The 23,024-nt window shown below is 36.4% G+C and overlaps 3 protein-coding genes across 4 annotated transcripts in view; 2 read left to right on the top strand and 1 right to left on the bottom strand.

Moving 5' to 3' along the window:
- LOC114353185 (thyroid receptor-interacting protein 11) overlaps positions 1–12,835 on the top strand; it is a 61,665-nt gene extending 48,830 nt beyond the window's left edge. For both annotated transcript variants that reach the window (XM_028305056.1, XM_028305057.1), the window contains 7 exons: positions 199–3,378; positions 4,095–4,279; positions 5,369–5,532; positions 7,020–7,223; positions 10,537–10,678; positions 11,102–11,328; positions 12,541–12,835. In XM_028305056.1, coding sequence (XP_028160857.1) covers positions 199–3,378; positions 4,095–4,279; positions 5,369–5,532; positions 7,020–7,223; positions 10,537–10,678; positions 11,102–11,328; positions 12,541–12,761 — 4,323 coding nt within the window. In that variant the 3' untranslated portion in view covers positions 12,762–12,835. The remainder of the gene's footprint in view (positions 1–198; positions 3,379–4,094; positions 4,280–5,368; positions 5,533–7,019; positions 7,224–10,536; positions 10,679–11,101; positions 11,329–12,540) is intronic.
- Positions 12,836–16,058: 3,223 nt separating this feature from the next.
- Positions 16,059–22,122, bottom strand: LOC114353146 (uncharacterized). Its single transcript, XM_028304993.1, has 5 exons — positions 21,990–22,122; positions 19,025–19,182; positions 18,833–18,910; positions 18,238–18,394; positions 16,059–16,348 (listed from the first exon to the last, which is right to left on the bottom strand). Exons 1-5 carry the CDS (start codon positions 22,120–22,122, stop codon positions 16,188–16,190), a joined length of 687 nt encoding a protein of 228 aa, XP_028160794.1. The 3' UTR covers positions 16,059–16,187.
- LOC114353163 (protein stum) overlaps positions 17,534–23,024 on the top strand; it is a 95,312-nt gene continuing 89,821 nt past the window's right edge. The window contains exon 1 of the mRNA XM_028305013.1: positions 17,534–17,755. The gene's annotated coding sequence lies outside the window, so the exon portion shown is untranslated. The remainder of the gene's footprint in view (positions 17,756–23,024) is intronic.

Below are 23,024 nucleotides of genomic sequence, written 5' to 3'. Positions count from 1 at the left end.
CGTGATTGTCCATTAAGGAACATTAAAAGCACTTGGTTTCACTATTAACCATGTATAACCATGGCCCTGGCATGTCAGTCGACGTGTCGTAAGAGAAAATTTATTAGAATAGTTTACGCAAAAACCATTCCCTATGTGATAAAATAAGTTTAATATAATTTTTAAATGGTACTAACGTTTACTTTTCTTTCTTTACAGAAGTTCTCCCGAAAAAATGGGGTCAAAGAAGACGAGTCCAGTTGGTACTGGGATCCCCCGCCTCAAACGAAACCCCTTGACCATGAACTCGAAAACCAATACCAAGTACAAATACAAACGCTACAAAATGAATTATCCACCATGAGAGAGAGAGATACCTTCGACCATAAACCTGAAGAGGAGGAGTTGCACAGGCTCAGGGAGGAAAACAAAAACCTCACGACGAACCTAGAAGACTTAGACAGCCAACATCAAATGGCAATGGAAAGGCTTCTGTCGCTAAAGAAAGAGCTGCAAAAAAACTTCGAAGTGCTGAAACAAGAACACGAAGATTTGAAAAGCTCCAACGATGAGTATGCTCTTGAACTCAAAACTTTGCTACTAAAATTGGGCGAAAGGGATAAAGAAATCGAGAGTTTAAAAACTGTGAAATCAGATTTCGACACGCTCCACCATAAATATCAAAATTTAGAAAAGATACACAGTCTGTTGAGGGAAAACGCTGAAAAATTCCAAGAAGAAAATCAAGATTTACACGAAGAGGTGTTCAAATTACAAGAACAAGTCACGAAATTGGAACACGATGTAGAAATAGCAACAAAGAATACTGAACTTTCTAATATGGTGCCAAGAGAACGTTATGATGAGCTGATGAAGGAACTGAATGATTTGAAAAGTAGGCGGAACTCAAATCAGATACATTTGGATGAAATTAATATTGACGATAACGCTAAAAGTGTCATAGAGAATTTGAAACGGGAAATTAGTGAGTTAAAACACAAATTAGCTCATAGACATGAAAGTCAAGATAACTCAGATAATAAAACTATTAAGCCTGAAAGAATCATTCAGCTGTACAACAAGTATGTTAACTTCGAACTTCCTGTCGATTTGGTCGGGGAAATACCCGCGCCCGGCGATAATGTAGTCATGTATAAATTAGAAAGCGTGTTTAAGACAGTCCATTCATTTAAAAAAGATATCGACACTTTGGAACATAAACTTTCGGAGAAAAATCTAAATATCAGTCATTTACAAACACAAGTAGATGATCTCGCCACAGAAAACGATTATCTCCACGGCGACGTCAAACATTTTGAAAGAGAGTTTATCGAAGCGAAAAAGAACAATGATTTTCTGTTAACTGAAATAGCAGTTTTAAAAAACACATCCAAATTAGAACCCATAAGTGAAACGCACGAAGATAACTATGCAAAATTGGAAACGGAATTAGCTGATTGTAATAAAATGAATAAAACATTTGAATCCGAAATTAAACGGATAGAAAATGAACTAAATGAAGTAATGACTGAGAAAGTGGTGCTACAGGAAAGTTTGAGTGATTTAAGAAATAAGTATACAACAATGTTAAATGAATTAGACATGTGTAGGACTCGAGGTAAAGAAGTGGAAGAACTAGAACATAATGCAAATGTGGAGCAAAAAAAACAACTGGAGGAAACTACAGATGAAGTGGATGAGCTCAAAAAACGTTTGAGTGCAGTCAACGCTAAAAATGTGGAATTGGCAATAGACTTTCATATTATAGAGAATGACAAAGTGCTACTTACAAAAGAAGTTGATGAACTAAGAAATGCTTTAAAAGAAAAATCTAATGAGCATAAAGAATTGGAAGTTATGAAAGTAACTTTAGATCATAAATTAGAAGATCTTGAAAATAAACTTGATGAGGTCATTAAACATAAAAATGAGATTGAAGATGATAAAATTAAGTTAGAGGAACAGGTTAAAATCCTGGAAAAAGAAATAGAAATGTTCAATCAGACGACTACAAAAGAGGTCCTAGATAAACTTGAACTGGAAAAAAACAAAACAAATACTCTCCAACATGAGAATTCAATGTTACTGGAATCGGTTGAGCAACGGAAATCTGAATTGAATAATTTAAGACGCCACCAGGTAAAGTTAGAATCTGAAAATGAGTCATTAAAAAATATCAATCGGTCTAATACCTCGAGTGCTGTTTTACTCCAACAAACACTCGAGGAGCTAAAAGCTAAGACTGTCCAAGAAGAAGTCCTAAATAATGAAATTTTGGCACTAAAAGAAGAAAACAAGAATCTTACTGAGAGAAAACTTCAAATAGAAGCCGAGCTGTCGTCGACTGATTCCAAAATAGTGCGTTTAGAAGAAGAATTCGATAAGTTAATTGCAGATCTAAATGAGAAAGATACTCTCATAGATAACCTAAACGCCACTGTTGAGGCTAACAATGTCACGTTGCAGAATTTAAATCAAAACGTTGTAGATCTTGAAAATAGTGTCGCTGTCAAAAATGGAGAGATTGAACATCTTAATGCAGCACTGAATACTACTCAACAAAATCTCAACGAGGCCAATAAATTGGCTGCAAACGCCTCAGAAGAGCTAAAGAAATTGCAGAGCGAAAAAGAAGAAATATCCAAACAGTTATACTCGCTAAACGACGAAATTGCGACCAAAAATTCTCAAATATCAAACCTAACATCCCGTTTAGAAGAGCTAGAGAAAAACGGAACTGATTATAACCAACTGTTAGTAACAAAAGACAAAGAAATTAAGGAGCTAAATCAGTCAATAGTCGAAGCTGCCGACAAATTGAAAGTTACAGAAAACGTCAGCCTTCAGAATGACGAATACGCAAGATTAGTTCAAGAGAAAGAAACAATAGAAAAAGAGGTCTCCGAACTAAGGAATGCTGTTGTCACGAAAGACAATGAAATCCGAGAGCTGAATGGTAAGTGTGAACAGTTGGAAAAGGTATGCGTGGAGTACAAGACGGCTATAGATAATGCTACAACTGAAAGGACGGAGTTGATCAACTTATTGAATTTGAAACACAATGAAAGCATGCAGTATCACGGTGAAATACAGAGGTTGAATCACGTGATATTGGAGCATACAAACGAATTCAAAAGGGTAATTGAAGAGAAAGATCGGATGATGCAGAATAATTCTGAATGTTGTTCTGATTGTGAGAAGCTTAGGATTACGCTAAAAGAAAAGGATGAGATTATAATGAATTTGACTCACAACTCAAGCGACCAAGAGGGGCTCAGAACTGAGTTGTTGAATGCGAGCGAGTCGATTAAAGTATTGACTGAGAAGTGTAACAATCTGGACAAGAGCTTAGCGATACAATTGGAGACGGTCAAGAGACTGACAGCAGAAAATGTACAGGTAATATTATAATAATATTTTAAAAACACAAATGTCATGAAGATTCTAAAATTATGAATTTGTATTTTGATACAGTTTACTATATCAATTTGTTAAAAGAACCTGACCAATGATTAAAATAAAGATTCAATATTTACTTAGCTGCTCGCTCATACATAATGGTGCTATCGAAAATATCACTTTTTAACTTGTAATTATTTATATTCATACACATAAAGATCATATTCGGGCAACAGTAACCCAACCTAAACAATTATATGCAGTGGTTGTATGTAGGTATTATTGTGATTTACTAGACGACATGTTGTCCCGAAGTGGTAGTAGGGCAAGCTATATTAATTTAGGACCTGGATAATTGCCCTGAAAAAGAATATAATAGAATAGAATTGGCTTTATTGATCACAGTAAGCACAAAAGCCCTACGTTTGATAGTAGTTATTTTTAAATTCATTAAAGTACAAGGACTGCCGCACTAGGCTCGCAGCAGTTACTAAGTGATTTATAAGTATAATTACTTAGATTAACTTAACTTACAATTAATAATCCCTTAAGACTAGTACTGTTCCAAACGGGCAAGCACGAACCACGCCATATCATCGTATCGGCCACGATAGGAACAATCCTATCGCGTTGTCCTTGCTAGCCGGCCATTTCAGTAGTACAGTTTCTAAATAACTGTAAAAATGTCTTTTAATATCACACTTCTGCATTTCCAGTTGTCAGAACAAGAGCAAAACTCGTCGAGGGAGCTGGAACGCCTGCGACGCCACCTTGTGGAGACCGAAGAGAGTTACACACAAGAGCTGATGACGGCTGAGCAGAAGCTGACCGAGTGTCAGACGAGGCTGCACCAGATTGAGGAGAGGGCCAAGCAGAACACCACTGTATATACCAGCAACAGGTCAGTACAGAATACAGTCAAAAATGGTTGATGGAGGTACTTTTCATGTGCTGTCAAAACGCTGTTTCTCTATGGAGTTGGTATGGAAATACACACGTTTGTATCAAAAGTGCAGCTTCATAAATAAAACACTCATTAATTTTTCAAAAAATTCGTTCGTTCGTTTCAGCCGAAAGACGTCCACTGCTGGACAAAGGCCTCCCCCAAGAAAAAAATTACTTACACTAAAATATAGATGACCTACACTGAACCATCCCATCTATGACATGGTCAGGAGAGCGCTACTATCAATACTGGATTATTAGTTCCGATTATTTCCACATTGGAAAACCATAGAATTATGACATTTTGCAAAAAGGCGCTACTATACCGGGTTGTTAGGACGTTTAAAAATCGTTGGACTATACGTGCACGCCATGCTACTCTGACGTTGACTTCTGAATCGTCATCTGTCATTCATAAAATCTGACAATTTCACAGTGCTCCATTGACCATAGATCAAAAAAAGTTAAGAAGATTGAATAAACGCCCAACAATGTGTTTGATGATAAAATAATACTTTATTTCACTTTAGTTTTACTATCAATTCTCAGGTGACATAGTTGATGATATAGATGACCCACGCTGAACTGTCCCACCAAACTCAATGACAGGGGGGCGCTACCATCGTTCAACTATATGGTTTCCAACATGGCAAAAATCTCAACCAGCGATCCGGTATTGACGGTGGCGCCCCACTGTCAATGTCATCGACAGGACAGTCCAGTATTTTAGAACTATATGACAATTTGACAGATTCTTATTATTTCTTTTTAATTATCCAAAGAGTTTTAAACAAATATTCACATTCATTCATATGAATTCACAACACACCTATTCAATACAAACAATCAAATCTTTTCCCTCTATAATATTAGTGTAGAAAAATCTAATGCGGCATAAATAAAAGTTACTCAGCTTTTTACAGGAATATTGTGCAATGTCTAAATCATGGGAAAAGAAACGAGGAATTGTGTACCTAATGTCTACTCTTAGTCTTCTTTGAGAAAACATTATAAATCCTAACAATAATCTTCCATCTGTTTCCAGCATCCGAGCAAACCAAGAAGTGGAAACGCTCAGAACCCAGATCAAGTTGTTAGAGAAGCAACGCGAAGAAGTCCAGGCGAGGCTGAGCGAAGCGGAAGACGCACGTAGCAGAAGCGAGGTGGCCTTGACCAACCTTCAGGTGGTCTTGGAGCAGTTCCAATTAGGTGAGCAGTGTTATTAGATCCGCCTCTGTGGTGTAGTGGTAAGACCACCTGCTTCAGACGCGGAGGTCCCGGGTTCGATTCCCAGTGGGGGCAGATTTTTCTGTTCGGTTTGGTTGGTGGTAGTGCTTGTTCTAAGTCCGCCTGGCTAGCTACCACATAACATAACAACCATGTTAACAGCATTGTTGTGTTCCGGAAGTTAGAGGTAAGATAGCCAGTTCCTCCGCGGTTGAGAATTCTGGGTGAAGCTCGCTACCACCACCACCACCTACTATTTTTTATCGAACCCCTATATATCCTTGAGGTCATCAGTCCATCGTTAAGGTTGTACGCTATATTTGCCGAGACGTGATTGCCATTTGAAAACCCGTTCACCCCACTTTTGTCTTGACTAATCCGTCCGGCCCACTGCCACTTGAGCTTGCATTTTTGAGAAAAAGACAAGTAACGTTGAATTTGGAATAAGTTTTTTACTAGCCTGTCCTTTACACCCTGTATAATAAGATGCATATTACGTAGAATGCTGTTGTTTACTTGCACCGAAGGTCGGCAGTTACAGAAGTTATATGCAATGGTTATTTTTGTGTCTTTATAAGGCTATATGCAGACGAATGTACTGAAGATGTAGCTATAGACAGCCTACTCTAAATTATTTTATTCATTTGTTTCTTAACTTAATCACATTAACTTTTGTGCCGTGTAAAGCCCGGTCTCTAAGCACGTAGAATTTTGTCCAATGACCCCAAGGTAGCCATCCTTATCGCTCGCGCGTAATTATGTTGCTGTTGCGCTCGCACACTCACTGCGGGCGCCCGTCGCACAGTCGCGACAGCAATATAATTACGCGCGAGCGATAATGATAGGTAGCTTGGGGTCATTGGACAAAATTCTACGTGCTCAGAGACCAGACTATAGCTCAGAATAGGACTATTCCCATTCTTCCCGTAATGTCTTTTCTCTTTTCTGCATCTGGTAAGAAAATTAGACAGGTTCGTGTTCTTGCCATGGAAAGAAAATGACCTAATGACGATAAAGATTGTACAGTATCGAAAAATATAAATCATGTAACTAGGTACGTTAAAAATAGTTTATTCGTACCCTAAGTGCATCTAAGAGCAGTAATTTTCGTTTATGTAATAGCAACAGCGATTCGTTACCGTGTCCCGCCTTCTGTTGTACTTCAGTGCATTTGAATGTCATCTGTACAGCTGTGATGTTTCTGAGAAAAATATGTCTACAGGCTGGCTACGTTTTTAGTAAATTGTAAACTTAGGAGGAAGGGAACAACAACTAAAATTATTTACAAACATTTTGTTTATTTTGCCGAATGTCACTTGTTATGAACAAATAAATAGAGGGAGAGAGAACAGTTTCTTCTATAACACTTCTGATTCATAAAACTAGCACTTAAAGGCACATTTTAAATGCAGTAAACTAAAAATGTCAAGGTCAAGAACTTTTTTTAACTCTACCTTGTATTTTTTCAGACAAAGAGAGAGACATACATGCAGCTACAGAAAAGATAAGAAACAAAATGGAAGACCTAAAGCGAGAAAATCACGGTCTTCAGGACGAAATAGCCAGGCTCAATTCCAGGCTAGAAGAAGCATTAGCAGGTCTTCAAGCCGCTTCCAGGCTTGGAGACCAGGTGGAGACTAAGACAGCTCAGATCAATGATTTGAAAGAGCAAGGTAAGAATTTGGAAGGTGAGAATGTAGTTATGTAAGCTGATATGATTTTGTTTGTAGATTGTTGAAACTATTTGACATTTTGTAGGTTTAGTTAATTTAGTAATGTGAATGAAATTGTATTTTTAGTAGTAGTTGAAACCGTTTGTTTATTGAATCTCATTTTGTTTTTATAGTTATTTTTTGTGGAATTTTATTTCCATCACCAGACAGATTCTTTCAATTTCTGGACTGTTTATGTATGTTCTTTGACTTCTTTGTAAAATAATCGAAACTTAGATTATATACCTCGTCGTATCATTTTGTTTTGTGTTTCACACAATAATTCACATGAATGACCATTTGTAACTTACACTTCACTTGCCATGTCGTAAGACTTTTGGCTAATGTTGCCAGCATTCACTAGCGGTGCATTGACTAAATATCAGCTGGTAATTCTGGGCTATAAGTCGTGCCCAGGCTACCAGTTGGTATACAGTTGGGCCCCGAACAGCCACATACAATATCGACACATACCCTCAATTTGACACGTAAGTTTGAGTTATCTAGATGGTTGTGTTCTGTCAAAAGATTTAAGTTCGCTTTTTTAATTGTGTCGATTAGCATGTTGTATTTTGAGTGTTTTTATGTTTCGCGAATTCAGATGTAGTTTAAAAAGCATTATAACTTGAAGCTATGACAAACCAAGATTTTAATTGTCATGGGAAATGTTACGTTTAGCATTTCATTCATTTTTTCATTAAGAATTGAAATTAGTATCATCACAGATGATATTTATGTCTGTCAAAACAAGCATTGTTACGTATGCTGTTAACTCATAATACGTGCATCATTGTTGTCCCGAAATCTGGATTTGAAGACAAGCTTCTGCCTGCTTCGGTCTAATCTCATTTGGTAACTGTGAGGCTTTATCACGGCGCGGCCGCTGGCTGTCAAACTGACAGCTGTCACGCTGACAGCCAGCTAAGTCGCGTTCAACTCAGATTACCATATGGGGTTTGATCGAGGTGTGTGGCTTCACATCGTGACGTCCTGTTTTATATCACCATTACCGCTTATTTATTAGTGAATGTTTTTTTTATTTTTAGAAATCTTTTGCGTTTGTGCTAAGAATGCGAAAGGTTTGCTATGTATTGAGTTTTTTTTTTTTTCATTTTGCACAAGCTATTATAATTGTCTTATAGCACTTTATTGTTTTTTATGTTCGCTATGTTGTTTGTTTTTATTGCATTGAAAATACTACTTATAGCCTGACCAGGAACATAAAAACCCTGGCATAGTGGCGCGTCAATTGCATTTGATAGTGCAACACTGAGTACAGTCGTACCTGTGTTAAATTAATAGGCTAACTTTATGTATCAGGATTCAGGCTTACGGGCTAATTTGATATTTTCATAAATTAACGAAAAACTGTTATTATAGGTAACCTGGTTTAAATAAATTAAATGAAACCATCAATCGAGCTAGACGGATTTACTTTATTATTCATCAATAATCAAATTCAGAACTTGAATATTCAACTGCAATGTCTGCTCATGAACGCTTCAAACTCGGTACTTCTTTCCCAATTCCATAAAATTCAACACTTAGAAAGTGACAAAAACTTTAAAATAGGTAGTTGAAACAAACTACAGCTAATTTTTATAGTGGACTGTACTATACGATAAACATGTCAGTCAATTTGACAACCTTTGTTGGAAACATTATTCAATGAAAATATTGTCCAAACCCTTGGTATTTCTCTTCGACAAATACTTTAACACATTGTGAACCACTTTTCTTTCACGACTATAAAAATATTTAAGGAATTTCATTCACAAAATCAATTGCGCACATTTAAAATAAAGTTTGTTTACACTTTGACAGCAATAGACTGACGTGCAAGGTGACATGTCAATGAAGTTTTCAGTTACTGTTGCCATTAAAAGAAATTAGTACCATTAGTTTTCCGCAACATGGCGAGGGTTTTTATGTTCCTGGTCAGGCTATAATTAACTTATTTCCTTGGGATTAAGGTCATTATTTACTGTAACAATCATTTCATCAGAAATTCTACTTCGTAAAAATAATGTCAGTTTTCAATGCAATGAAATTTTTATCAATTACGTTTTTAATATTTTCCTTTTTATTTAGTAGAAGAAGTATACACTAGAAGATTCGCCGAGTAAGCCGCATTGCTTCTGAGTATTACTTCAGGTACTGGTAGAATTGAAAAATGGGGAAGTCAATCGCCTACACTTTATTTTTATCTCTTTCTAATAGTAAAATTTACTTATCTTTTGACTTCCCAGTCTAATTGCTTGCAAGATTTTTACTCCACAAAGTATGTCCTGAATCTGGGATATGAGCAATTTGAAATCCATGTTAGATATGACCAAAGACTATTGCCAAATCGAAATTGAATCAAAATACCTAGAAATATTCAAGTACATAGTAGGTTTCTGATGAAATAAAACAAAAAGGCATGGTTTCATGGAAAATTTTACGAGCCCAAGTAACCTAATAAATTATTTGAGGTATTGTTTTAATTTTCTCAAACCATATCTATTCTACATGGATGACATTCTCGTATTGTTGTTGGATCTTGCTAAGCCTGTTTTAAAATCATGTTGGCTAGTCAAAAGTGACTTTTATGAATTATTAATAATTATTATAGACTAGTATGCAATAAGCAAAGTGTGAGCGGTTGGTTGTTCCTTTCCCAGTGGCTGAATAATACTTTGAAGTCGTGCGTGCGTTTGCATCGAGCTTCGTTCGTTGAATGTTGTGTGTATGGTAAGATTGTACCGTAGATTTAATAATTTATGCATTTTACTGAAGCTGTATGCGCTTGAAATGTTATAATTTAATTGTTATGTTACTTTGGGTCATTTTAAAATTGACTGCAACATTCTCTCCACTGACTACTCAAAAATAATAACCAAATTAGTCTCAATGTTTTGCGCTTCATTAAATACAGTACTAAGATGTATTAGATACAACAGTATAAATAATGTCCTTGGAAATACTAGCGATAGAATCCAAACTAATGTCCTACAAATCGACGAAAAGCGGCATTAGGATTTAAATTCAATAAAACAGTCAATTTCAAACTGACTTTATAATTGTATTTCATGTTTTATGTGACATTTTACTAGAGAAACAGAGAGGCATTTGATTTGATGATGTTGTTTTGAAATGGGCTTTTCCCATAACCATATTGTTAATTTATCTCTATCTTTTTTCTTATAAGATTGTAATATTATGTCTCAAATTATTTTGATGCATATTTTCAAGTTTCAAAAAGTATATCTAGCTATTTCTGTGTCAAACGCAGTGAGGACCCTCCAGACTTCAGTAGCGGCGGCTGAAGAGAGGTACTACAACGCAATATCGAACCAGCAGGACAAGGTCGACAAGAACCTGGTGAAGAACCTCGTCATCAACTATGTGATGACCACCAACAGCAGTAATAACAAGTACGTTTTATTTCTTTAAAATAATAACTGATAAGTGCTTGATACTTTTTAAAAGTCATCTAAAAATGTTTGTATGGTCTAATTTTGTGATCTTAGTGGCCTTTGTGTTTATCTAGCTAGCTAGATTATATTTCCAACTGGGACAAGCATTACTACTACTTTGTTAGGACATGCATCAAAAATAATAAATGCGTGTCAAAAGCTCCTCAAATTACTATTGGAGAAAGGCCATTTAGATTCCAATTTTGATAATTAAGCTTATTTTATTTAGACTGTGTGTTGTTTCAACCCAGAACAATGGGCAAAAATATTTAGCCCTCTCTCACTCTCACTTGTCTTTTATTTTTTTCCTTCCCTTTAATTTAAAATTAATCTATAATAAATCGATACTCATTAATACTTATTTTCATCTTCTATTCACAGAACCCAAGTCCTCCGGATCCTCTCAACAGTGCTAGACTTCAACCAGCAAGAGTGTGAGAAGCTAGGTCTAGTCAAGTCCGTCAACGCAACCGACAGTCTAGCAGCGGAGTTCGTCAAGTTCTTACAAAACGAGTCCAGGCCAAGAGCTGCCTTGCCTAACATGATGGGGATAGCACAGTCCAGCAGTAGAAGCACCACGCCTACTTCTAGAAGAAGTTCTACGCTTGGTAAGTATCTAAAAAACTTGCAGAAGTTTGTCAAGTTTCTCCAGAACAATTCCTGACACTGCTCTGTCCAAACATGATGGGGCATAGCACAGTCTAGCAGTAGAAGCACCACGCCTACTTCTAGAAGGAGCTTGACTCTTGGTAAGTATCTGACAGCCTTGCAGAAGTTCGTCAAGATTCTCTAGAACGAGTCTAGCTAGACCAAGAGTTGCTTTACCAAATATGACAGTCCATCAGTAGAAACCCCACGCCTACTTCTAGAAGGAGCATGACTCTTGGTGAGTATCTGACAGCCTTGCAGAAGTTCAAGTTTTTCTAAAAAATTCCTGACACTGCCTTGTCCAAACGTTCAAATATCTCCAGAACGAGTCCAGGCCAAGAGCTGCCTTGCCTAACATGATGGGCATAGCACAGTCCAGCAGTAGAAGCACCTTCCATGCTTGGTAATTTTTTTTTCGTTTGTAGACAGACTTCTAAGGCCCGGTTTTTTGATTCGTAGTTAAAATAACCAATAGTCAAATTTGACAGATGTCAAATGACAAGTGGTTAAATATCAGAAAAAAATGTTTTTCGAACAATGGTTAGCTTGACTTTTAGTACATTTTTTAACTATCAGTTAACATTTTGTTAATATTTAACCATTAGTAGCAAAATTTAACAATTTGTTATTTTAACCATGAATCAAAAAACTGGGCCTAAGTACCTACCGCGTGATGCAAAACACTGTGGCATCTTTGTTCATTCAGCCAAATGACGTCCACTGCTGGACAAAGGCCTCCCCCAAGGATTTCCACAACGACTGGCATAGCTGGTCGCCAGATCTTAAAAATATAAAACTAGGTAAGGATTTTATGCCAGAACCTTAGTCAACAAATCAAAAGTATCTTTTATAAATGAATAAATTGTGTCCATAAACAAAAAAGATTTTGTACAGACGACAAAACATGAAAATAAACACTGTGAGCTGCATCTTACGCAGTTATTCGTTCGTTTCAGCCGAAAGACGTCCACTGCTGGATAAAGGTCTTCCCCAAGGATTTCCACAGAAACCGGTCCTGCAGCGCCCGCATCCAGGCACTTTCCGCGACCTTTACCAGATTGTTGTAGTTGTAATAGGATCCAAATATGTTAGTCAACATCATAAACTGTTGCACAACATTTTCTTCACACAGTCGTATAGTCGTATTTTTAATATCCCCCTTATCTTTCCAGGTCCAAATCCCACCCCACAAGAGCTGGGCCACAAACGGAACCCTTCAACTGGCTCCAACAACCTCCTCTTCCAAAACATCGACGCCATAGAGACCAGCTCTACCTTGTCTGTGGACTCCGACCATAGAGACCCGAGAGTCGTGACGCAAATGGACACTGGAGTTAACCAGACCAGAAACACAGAGGGCGCTATTTTGAAACACGTTTTGAAGGATATGTGATATCTTTAAAATACAAGATTCTGAAATATAACTAAACCTAGAAGATTATTTTGACACTATGATCTGGGTTTTTTCAAGACAAGTGAAGAGCTATTTACAGAGCAGGTATTTACCACCCTAGACTGCATTATTTTATACTTAGGCCAGGTTTTTTGATTCGTAGTTAAAATAACCAATGGTCAAATTTGACAGATGTCAAATGACAAGTGGTTAAATATCAGAAAAAATGTTTTTCGAACAATGGTTAGCGTGACTTTTAGTACATTTTTAACCATTCGTTTACATTGTGTTAATATTTAACCATTAGTAGCAAAATTTAACAATTAGTTATTTTAACTATGAATCATAAAAAATGGACCATAGCATTAGTTGTGATTGCGGTCTAATACCTAATAAAATATTAAAAAATGAAGGGGAGAAAGAGACATGCAGCTTTGCCTCAAAGATTTATGATGATTGAATCTTTATCAATTTGGCGCGAAAAATGAATGATGACAGCTGTCATTTCGATAGTGACAAATCATAAAATTAACTTGATGATTGTCTATGGTCAGTTCAGGCATTTTTTCTAACATTTTATCATGCAAAAAATATTACAATATTCGTTCTTTAATACATTATTTTAATATTAGATTGCGTCATCTTCTTAGAGCCAAACTAAGTTTCGATAGTGAAAACTAATCGGAATGTTAGCAAAAATTATGCTTGATAAATACTGGTGCGTGCCGTAAGTTAATAAATAAAATATTTAGATTAAATATTAATAGATTTGTGGTCTTTATATAAATATCCACTAAAAATATCCAGTAAAATATGTCACAGACTTAACTATCTAACTACTTCATTGTCAGAAAACAATGAAGGACATGTCAAGTTTACGTTGATTTTAAATTTTTCGTCTGGAACATACTATTCAGTGTCAAACATGCAATCAGACTACATTTTCATGTCAAACTGACGAAGGGAAACGCCCATTTTGACAGTTTGACATCTGACTATACAAATAACCGAGTGTCATTTAATTAGTGACTTGTATTATTCCGGTCCGGGTATTATAATAATTATTAATAGAAATACCGAAATAATTCACCGAATAATAATACTGGCCATTGGTTTGTGATCATTACTTTTTATTTCAATTTAAAATATGAGAATGCTTGAAAATTTTTCACTTTATTATAACTACTTACATATTCCTTTTCTCATAATATCAACATTTACATCGCACGCTGTAAAAATATTGTAGTCTTTAGTACACTGATATCATTACTAATCACTATTATTTAGAAATAAATGTATAAACTTTCGCATTTATATTAATCTTTTGTAATTATGTATAAATTTTACGTTCAAATAAAAATATTAGTGTATAATTTTAGTTAGTACCTAAATTTCCATATTATGTATTTCCATGTGGTACCTGTATTCATTTAGTTATTATAGATATGTATAATATAATTTACTCTTTCAGTTACGAGCATGTATTAATTTACATTTGATTTCATTGTATAAATAATTTAGATACTTTCAATATTTCGCGTAATAATTTATTCATGTATGTATTGGGTCAAAATATCAAAATGTAATAAATTAAACTAAAATTATTACCGTATGTATACATTTTCGGTTTAAAATAATATATTTTTAATTTGTACATTTTTCGATATAAAACAATTCGCCTATATACATTTTAGTCTCAATCGCTGTCTTGCTACGACTAGATTTATTTTATGTGCTTCTGAATCAATAATAAATAATAATAATATTCAATACAATTGAGAATCTTGTGTCATTTTCAACAGTATTCAAGGCAAATACATGCCACCTTATTATTATTATTTCAGTATCGATCGAAGAGCATTATCTTTCAAATTAATATTTTTAATTGAGTCCCTTAATTGACATTTAAACCAACCTTTCGCATTGAAAATTTTATGTCAAATAACTGACTCGATTAAAAAAGCTAAGTTTCTACACTGTACAGTTGAGTACAAATGTGTTTTCTTGAAAGCCCTTTTGTCAGTTAATTAAAAAAAACAGCCGTATCTTTCAACAACGTTTGTGTGCTAAATAACTTTTTCAATAACATTTTTTGTATACTACTGTTCAAACCTGAATCTAAAAGTTCAAAGTTGATGATGAAAATCGGTTATAAATACCTAAAAAAGTTACCACAGAGTAGAAATCTATCTGAAATGTATTATTTCAATAAAAGATTCTGAAATAATTTAACAGATTTATTGGAATTTTTGTAAATTATCTCTAATAAAACAACACATTTCTACACAAGTGTACAATCGATTTACCAGCAATGGTTTGTGAATATTGTTAATAGATTCATTATTATTACGATGTATTCGTTTAGCATTAAAAAAATAAAATGGCGTCATGAAATTATTATGTTTTATCATTGAGTACAGAAAATCTGTCACTTCTTACCTAGTATTTTCCATACATAAATCTCTAATTTACTCAACTGGTTACACTGTGAACTCTCTTAGAATGCTGTGCCTGACAGACAGGGTCCATAATTGTATCTTATAAAACCATACATATCACCTCTGTAACATTATGGATGCAATAAGCAGCGGTTCCCAAACTTATTTTGTCTACTGCCCACTTTGAGAATAAATTCTTTTTAGCGCCCCCATTTGTAGTCGAGAGTCGAGTGCTCACTCGGTGTCTAAGAGACCTCCTAGTAAATGACGCCTCCCAAGCCTCTACACAACGTCCCGATTTTTTTTCTGGGTTTCTTACCGGCCCCCTTTAAGCCTGCAGCGCCCACAAGGGGGCAATATCGCCCACTTTGGGAAAGACAGCAATAAAGTATTGAGTATTTTCTGACAAGCTTTAAATTACTTGCTTGGTGTGGTTGAAGCATTAAGTATTTTGATTTTTATTTTTTTCAACGAAATTTCTTATGTTCTGACATTAAAGGTACTTGTGTGACCCGTTAGGAAGATAGATATACAGTTTTCCTAATGAGTAACAGTGTGACTTGATGAGATTTTTTTCCCCAACGAGTAACAGTGTTACACGATTGAGTGTGACTCGTTAGGAACATGCGGTAAATAGCTAATATAAAAGTAATAAGTTCAAGATACTCAACTTCTTTAAGGAAACACTTTATTTTAGACTTGAACACCGAGTTGGTTTTTTATTTGCTCTAAAATTCGATATTGATTAGGTAGGCATAGCTTTGAAATCAACAAATTAAGTTATAGTTCATTCAACTTACGATGGTGATTTAGACAAATAAAACGTTTCGTTTCATGATTCCAACTTTCTACTAATAAAGATATTGAGTTGTAAAAATCAATCACTTCTTGTGTGTTTTCATCCTTCCAAAATATCAATTACTAATCTTTCTCAATTAACGGTTGTATCAAATTGTGCAATATAAATTACTGTCTAGTAAAATCTGTGTTACAAAAAGATAAACTGCAACAAAACGATAGTGTACGTAGCGATAAGCGACAGAAGTTTGCGCGGCATCGTCGCATCGAGTCCGAACAAGTTGCACACCTCGAACTTGTTGGACACACGAGACATTCGGCAGATATTCTTGTACATTCGCCTTTCTTGCTCTGAAATAAAAAGAAAAAAACTGTTACAATTCGTTCGCTTTAAGTTTGCCGCTGGCGATATGACGTCACTCGAAGGGAAGCGTCTATAACTTTATCAAAATATATTAAAAATATTTTTTATTTATTATTATAGATAAAAATTGTGTATTTGCGTAAAATAAGACACATTAATTGCGTTTAATCACTAACTAATTGCGTTTAATCGCGGTTGGGATCGCCACGGACCGGCAAACTTAGCGCGAACGGGTGTAGTGTAGTTTGTCGCACTGAGCCCCGATTACGGTAACTTTTATAACGTCTACAATCCAGACGCGTTTCTGATTCTGCGATACGATTGGTCAAAACAGCTGACGTACGCTGTTGAACGACCAATCGTATCGCAGAATCGAGAAGCGTGTCTGGATTGTTGACGTTAAAAATTACCGTAATCGGGGCTCTGACTGTTATGTACCACGGACGAAAATATTGTGCAAATGCGGGTGGATGAAGAAAATTAATCGCGCTCGAGCAGACGACGCCGAATCTATTCAGTCTGCCCGCGACGACCATGACTCGTGCAACGGAGTCTTTTTCGGAAAATCAGACAAATTTCTGCATACAGTACCCTCTTAGGCTGAGTTGCACCACCTAACTTTGACCGTAAATTTAACGATAACCGGTGTTTTTTGTATGGAGTTTGACAAATTTTTGACGTTTGTCAAAGTTAAATTAAGATGGTGCAACTCAGCCTTGATTGTGAACTAATAAGTTAAGTTCCAAAATACTGAACTGTCCTATGCATGACGTTGACAGTGGAGCGCCACCGTCAATACCGGAACGCTGTTTCCGATTTTTGCCATGTTGGAAACCATTTAGTTGAACGATGGTAGCGCCACCCTGTCATTGAGTTTGGTGGGACAGTTCAGCGTGGGTCATCTATAGCTACATATTCATCGAAACCTCCGAGTTGTGAGACTCACTCACACTCATATTATATCATTGTAGCATAGAGGCGAATAGGTATATTTATTGCAGTGTTTTTGTTTCTGAGAACATTATTTAATGAAATAAAAAATTGTTTGGATGTTTTCAATATTATTTACGAGACTACGACTGTTCGATTCACACCGTAGAATGAGGGTAGTTCTACGGTTTACACATTCCAACGCAAGCGCTCGCGCATTCGTCGCTCAGTTCGGCTTGGGATGTCACGCGTACCACGTAGTTGTTTTCGGGGCTCGGTGGAAAAAACAACGTCCTGAAGCTACGGACTTATCGTTTGTTGCAAGAAGTGTATAATGTGTTTGTGTGTGATCAATACTGAAGACTATTTTTCTGGACAGGATGCCACGCTTTGGAACCTCATTATGTTGGTGTGTTAATGGACGCTCTTCGGCTGCGACTGCAGTTATTTTAGACTTGGTCAACGTGAGTGGTTATTCCATATTTATAGTTGTTGCAATGCAATTCACGAAGGCGAGTGAGCTTTACATGTGTGGTGGTTCGATGTTGTTCATTTTTCAAAAGTTTTGATAGACATTACACTATCTTTATGTGCATGTACACGTACCTACACACATAAGTAAAGCTTACTCGCCTTCGAGAGTTGCAAGAACTATACATAGTTTGATTGGAAGTGTCTTAGTAGGTACTTGTATGTGTTTCTGTTTTGTGTAAAGTATTTCTATTTATCTATAGGCATACCACCGTCTCAGACATAAACAATAGGAACGTTTTTTATTCCGACAAAAAGGTACATAAAATCATTGAATTGCATTAACTTTTTTCTGAGCTTTTTTTACGTAAACCTAGTAAGTGAGAATTCAGTTCATACCACGTTTAGGTCAATCAAAACATCCTCCTCTTTACCTTGGTGGAAAATGAGCCTTACTCCAATAAAGAAGACATACCAGAGCACTTGTCATTGGTGATTTGCGCTAAGCTGTTGACCACCGCATCATTGACAGCCATGTAGAATCTCTCGGACTCCACGCTTAGCACCGTCTCGTACATGAAGTTCTTCAGAATCCACACAAAGAGCGTGCTCGCAGCATACATGTTACGAACCTGTAAAGCAACAAAATCAAAAGTCATATCGGACCCAGATAGATATTTTTAATTTTTATTTTAATGCCACACAATTTAAACTACCTACCAGGGGCATGCCTGAAATATGATAGGGGAATACCAAAGATTATGATGAATTTGGTACCTAAATAGATTGTTTCATCCACGAAGACGCGCCCCACCAATTTTTGGTCGAGGGCTTCCCAAGGGGTGCAGGGAGTTTGATCCGAGCAATCTGTGCGTCATTAATGTAGTGTGAGTGTGCGCTCATGGATAATTTAGCGTGTACCGATAACTCTATTAGCGGAAGAATGGTAAGACGCGTCTTCGTGAATGTAACGATCTATCTAACAAATATTTTATACTCTTTTCTTACAGCGTGCGTCTATATACTGCAAGTGTTTAACTTTAATGTACCGTTTTACATTTAATTTTTACCTCAATGCTAGCTAACTGAACCAGGGTATAAACTGTTATTATAGTATGCACGAATGTTTCCATGCAGTGGTACATAATCTGAAATAATTAAAAATATTTTTTAAAAATAACAGTTCAAATAAGGGGTAGGTAATAAATTTTTAGCGGAAACTAATTACGCTTCTAAAATGGAAATGGAAGTATAGTATTTACCAATATTTGAAAAGCACCCTTTGCAGTTTCTGAAGCTTCCAAAATGTTGGCGTAAACCTTTAAAATATTCTCCAAATCACAGGACTCTTCTGTAAACGGTCCCGTGAAGGTCTTCACCGCCGAATGATGCTCAAGATTTGAAATCCATTTTCTCAACGCTGACGTTAAAAGTTTCATAATTTGAACAATGTATATGATGTGAAAGTCAAACGTAAACAAACTAAATTGACAAATCATCTCGAAAATCATGCGCCAAAAATATGACTTAAACATAAAAAGCATAGTAATAAAAGATACTAAATTGCATACTGTGAAGTTAGTAAACCAAATCCAATTATATTTGGTATGTTTTTTCAAAACACTTTGAGAAATTACTTGGGATCTGGACAAGTCTTGAAGCTTCAACACAATGTTAATGTTGTCATCTTTGAAAGATATGGTAACGTAGAAGACCAAGAGGAAACCAATGCCGTAATATATAGAATCAAATACATTAACAAAGGTGTGAAATAATGTGGCACCTTTATCGTTCCTCACAAAGATTCTTATGATAAACAACGCAATAAGTATAACAACTCTGATGAAACCTGTTACAGCAGTGACAGTACTGATGCCAGTGATAAAGTTATCGGCTATTGTGTACATAGGAACGAAAATAATCGACAAAAGCAAATTCATAGGTCGAAGAAACGCGTGTATGTTTGACTCAATGGAATTGTGGAGCAAATACTCGCTCCGGCCAATATCAAATTTTCGAGCCATCGCACGTTTTGTCGGCTCAAGTAAGCGAAAAGAACTCCATCGTAGTATTAAATTTCCATTAGTAGATAAAAATGAAGTCGTCCACATAGAAATTACCAATGAATTAGACGAAGTACTTGTAGTGTTATTAATGAATAACTATAGGGCGGCAGGGCTGACAAAATGCCACGGGCCCCCGACCTGAGGGGCCCCCGACCCAAGACCCTGACCTCCTTGCAATGCTTCAGGGCGCGATGGCCACCTGAAAATAACCCTAGATACACCAAGGGCCCCATGCCCAGAATATGCCACGGGCCTTGGATGGTATAGTTACGCCACTGGTCGTGACTCACTTCCTTTTCTTTAGGTTTTCCTTGAGTGCCTTCAAAAATCGATTAAATTGATGTTTTCTGAGTTTGGTGCTAAAACTGAGATTTGTAGTCAATCGTAGACTCGATTCAAATAACCTACCTACTTACTTAAAATTTCTACTATTCAATGTCTATGTCTGTACCCCCAAGCGAAACAACATTAAGTACACCTTTTATAGCATATTAACTTTAAACATGGTTAGCTTTTTTAGTTATAATTACTTAACCAAGTGCGTGGGTCACATCAAATATGCCTGCATACGTCGAGTACTTAATGTTACTTGCCCTACATATTTTATGACATAGTAAACATGTTCATGTTCACTAATGATGAATTACAGTATCACAATGAACAATGAACAATGGCAGAATTGAACCCATTAATACAATTTAATGTACTCGTATGTAAAAGTATGACTAACAAAAACGGTTCTATTAGATAACCCTGAAGTACTTACTCATTCATTTTTATTTAGGTACATTTATTGAGTGCTTCCTGATGATTGCGTTACAAAATGGAAAAACTTCATTACAATCATTTCAATGTCTTTATTTATGTTATTTATGTTCGTTCACTCAGTTCTAATTAAAGTTTGAACTTTCTTATTGACTAATAAAACTTGATTCTACGAGTAGAGTTGTTAATGTATGTAAATAGTTGTGTTGTTACTTCCACGCCACACCACAAAATAAAATTCACTGAGATTTTGACATTACGTGATTTTATCATAGTTTTATTTACGTACCTAATTACAAATATTCAATTAACTACTTAGTGGTGTGGCTAAAAAGTATTATTTACACTGCAGCCGTGCCACCTCTCTGCTTTAAAACTGATAAAATCATACAAAATATTTCTTAAACAATGTAATTTCTTAATAATCAATCATATAAAATCATTTCTTTATTGCTTACGGCTCAAACTTGGAGTGCAAGTGTGGTTGTGTTCACCAGTCGATGAATAAGCACATGATGTCGTGCCCTGCGTGCCCAAACAACTGCACGCAGGAAGATTTAATGAATGCTACTGACACTCTTGTAGCGGAATTTTGGGCTGATACTGTAGGTAGGTTTGTTGTCGACACGACAAGAAAAAGAATATCTTCATTACTTTAAAATTACAAACTGAAGCAATACAAAAGTGTACGATATCAGTAACGCGATTAATTTCCTAGAAGTTGTTGCATTCAGACCGAACAAGTTGCACACTTCGAAGTTGTAAGAGACCCGGGAAATACGTATCACATTCTTGTGCATTCGCTTCTCTTGTTCTGGAATAATACAGAATTTAATATAAATACTTAAGTACGATAGGCAGAATTGCCAAAATCAAGTGGTAATGAACAGGGCACATAGCGGGTTGAGCTGATGGCGGTCGGGGCAGAAAAATTCTCGAGTGGCGACCACGGGCCGGAAGACTCTGTTTATAAATAAATAAATATCTTTGGACAATCTCACACAGCGCCATCTAGCCCCAAAGTAAGCAATTAATATGCTTGTGTTATGGGTGCTAGCTTAACGCATATACTACTTAGTATATACTTTTTTTAATACATACATATTATACATAGTAATACCCAGACCCATCACAGAAATTAAAATTCATCATTTCAATTTCTGCCCGGCCGGGAATCGAACCCGGGACCTCTCGGCATAGTAGTCCGTTCTGAACCACTACACCAAACGGCCGACAAACATGAGTTTATCATAACATATGTATGAGTAAGAACATCGTTAGCTACATCAAAATATTATGAATTTTAAAAATGAGCTGTGCCTCTTTTCCCGGCCACCCTTTAGTACGCCACTGCTCAATACCTAAAAAGACTTAAACAAAACATTGAGAGCATTACCTGAACACCGATCATCGGTCATTTCTAATAAGCTGTTGGTCACCGCTTCATTCACAGCCATGTAAAAACGTTCGAACTCCAAGCCAAGTAATGAGACGTATATTATATCTCTCAGTATCCACCCAACTACCATTGTAATCAGTGTTATTTCTATGCCACTCTGAAAATCATGTCAATAAATTAACCAAATCTAAGACTACTGCAAATGTTAACGCTAAAATGATTGTGTAAAATTGTTTCTGGTTTCAAATTTGAAAGGCATGGCAGGGCCCAAAAGATAAGGAGACATGTAAAGTGCCCCATAAGGGCTACCTTTTCTTTTTTTTATTATTTTCTATTGACGTTCATAAGTACCACTTGTGGTCTAAACTGAATAAATATTTTTTGATTTGATTTGATTTGATTTGAAATAAAGATTTATTATTATTATTATGTTTGTACGCTTTGGAGCTCACGGGTCAAAAGTGGCCCGGTCCTTTATAAGGCTTGCGTGGGGATACAGATCCAACACGTAGAGGCCGTTTTAAGCGCAAAATAATCGACAAAAGTGAAAGTGGTGCACATGCTGGATCTAGTCTCTGACTATATCATGGGATGTAGCCAGAGACCATCCCCAGCCTGTGCACAGGAGCTATTGCAGTTATTGGAGAATGGACTAGGGTTATGGATGAAGGATGGATGGAGTGATTACTGGGCTATGGATGGAGACTACGGGACACCTGCCTGGTTCATAGTCTCGGACTGAAAAAATGGCAGGCGGTGACTAGCCAGCGACTAAATGGGCCCCCCCTGGCGTCATGGGTCGTATAGACCGGACTGAGGGGCAACATTGGCGTCTGCCAGCTCAGGGGTGTAGAGAGTATACTGTAATATACTGTAATGTGACTGATTGCTTAGTTACGATTCTCCGACATGTCTGCCCATACATCTCGCCCGCCAGTTCATTAGTTACTTACTCCGTGCCCATGGCGCTTGCAACAATGCCGAAAATTAAGGAGGCTCAATTAAGGTACATTGTAGCAAATCCCGTTAACA

This window comes from Ostrinia furnacalis, unplaced genomic scaffold (genome assembly GCF_004193835.3).
Source record: "Ostrinia furnacalis isolate ACB-3 unplaced genomic scaffold, ASM419383v2 OfSCF1632, whole genome shotgun sequence".
Taxonomy (NCBI): domain Eukaryota; kingdom Metazoa; phylum Arthropoda; class Insecta; order Lepidoptera; family Crambidae; genus Ostrinia; species Ostrinia furnacalis.
The sequence above is the reverse complement of the archived record's forward strand: the minus strand, read 5'-3'. Positions and strand labels throughout refer to the sequence as shown.

What these genes read in the sequence shown, in the direction of transcription:
- LOC114353146 (XM_028304993.1), bottom strand. Translation starts at nt 22,122, where the DNA reads ATGGTAGTTGGGTGGATACTGAGAGATATAATATACGTCTCATTACTT. An exon ending in TTCAGTTAGCTAGCATTGAG is followed by an intron (nt 18,395 to 18,832) that starts GTAAAAATTAAA and finishes GTTGCTTTACAG; the next exon opens with GTTCGTAACATGTATGCTGC. An exon ending in CACCAATGACAAGTGCTCTG is followed by an intron (nt 16,349 to 18,237) that starts GTATGTCTTCTT and finishes TTTTTATTTCAG; the next exon opens with AGCAAGAAAGGCGAATGTAC.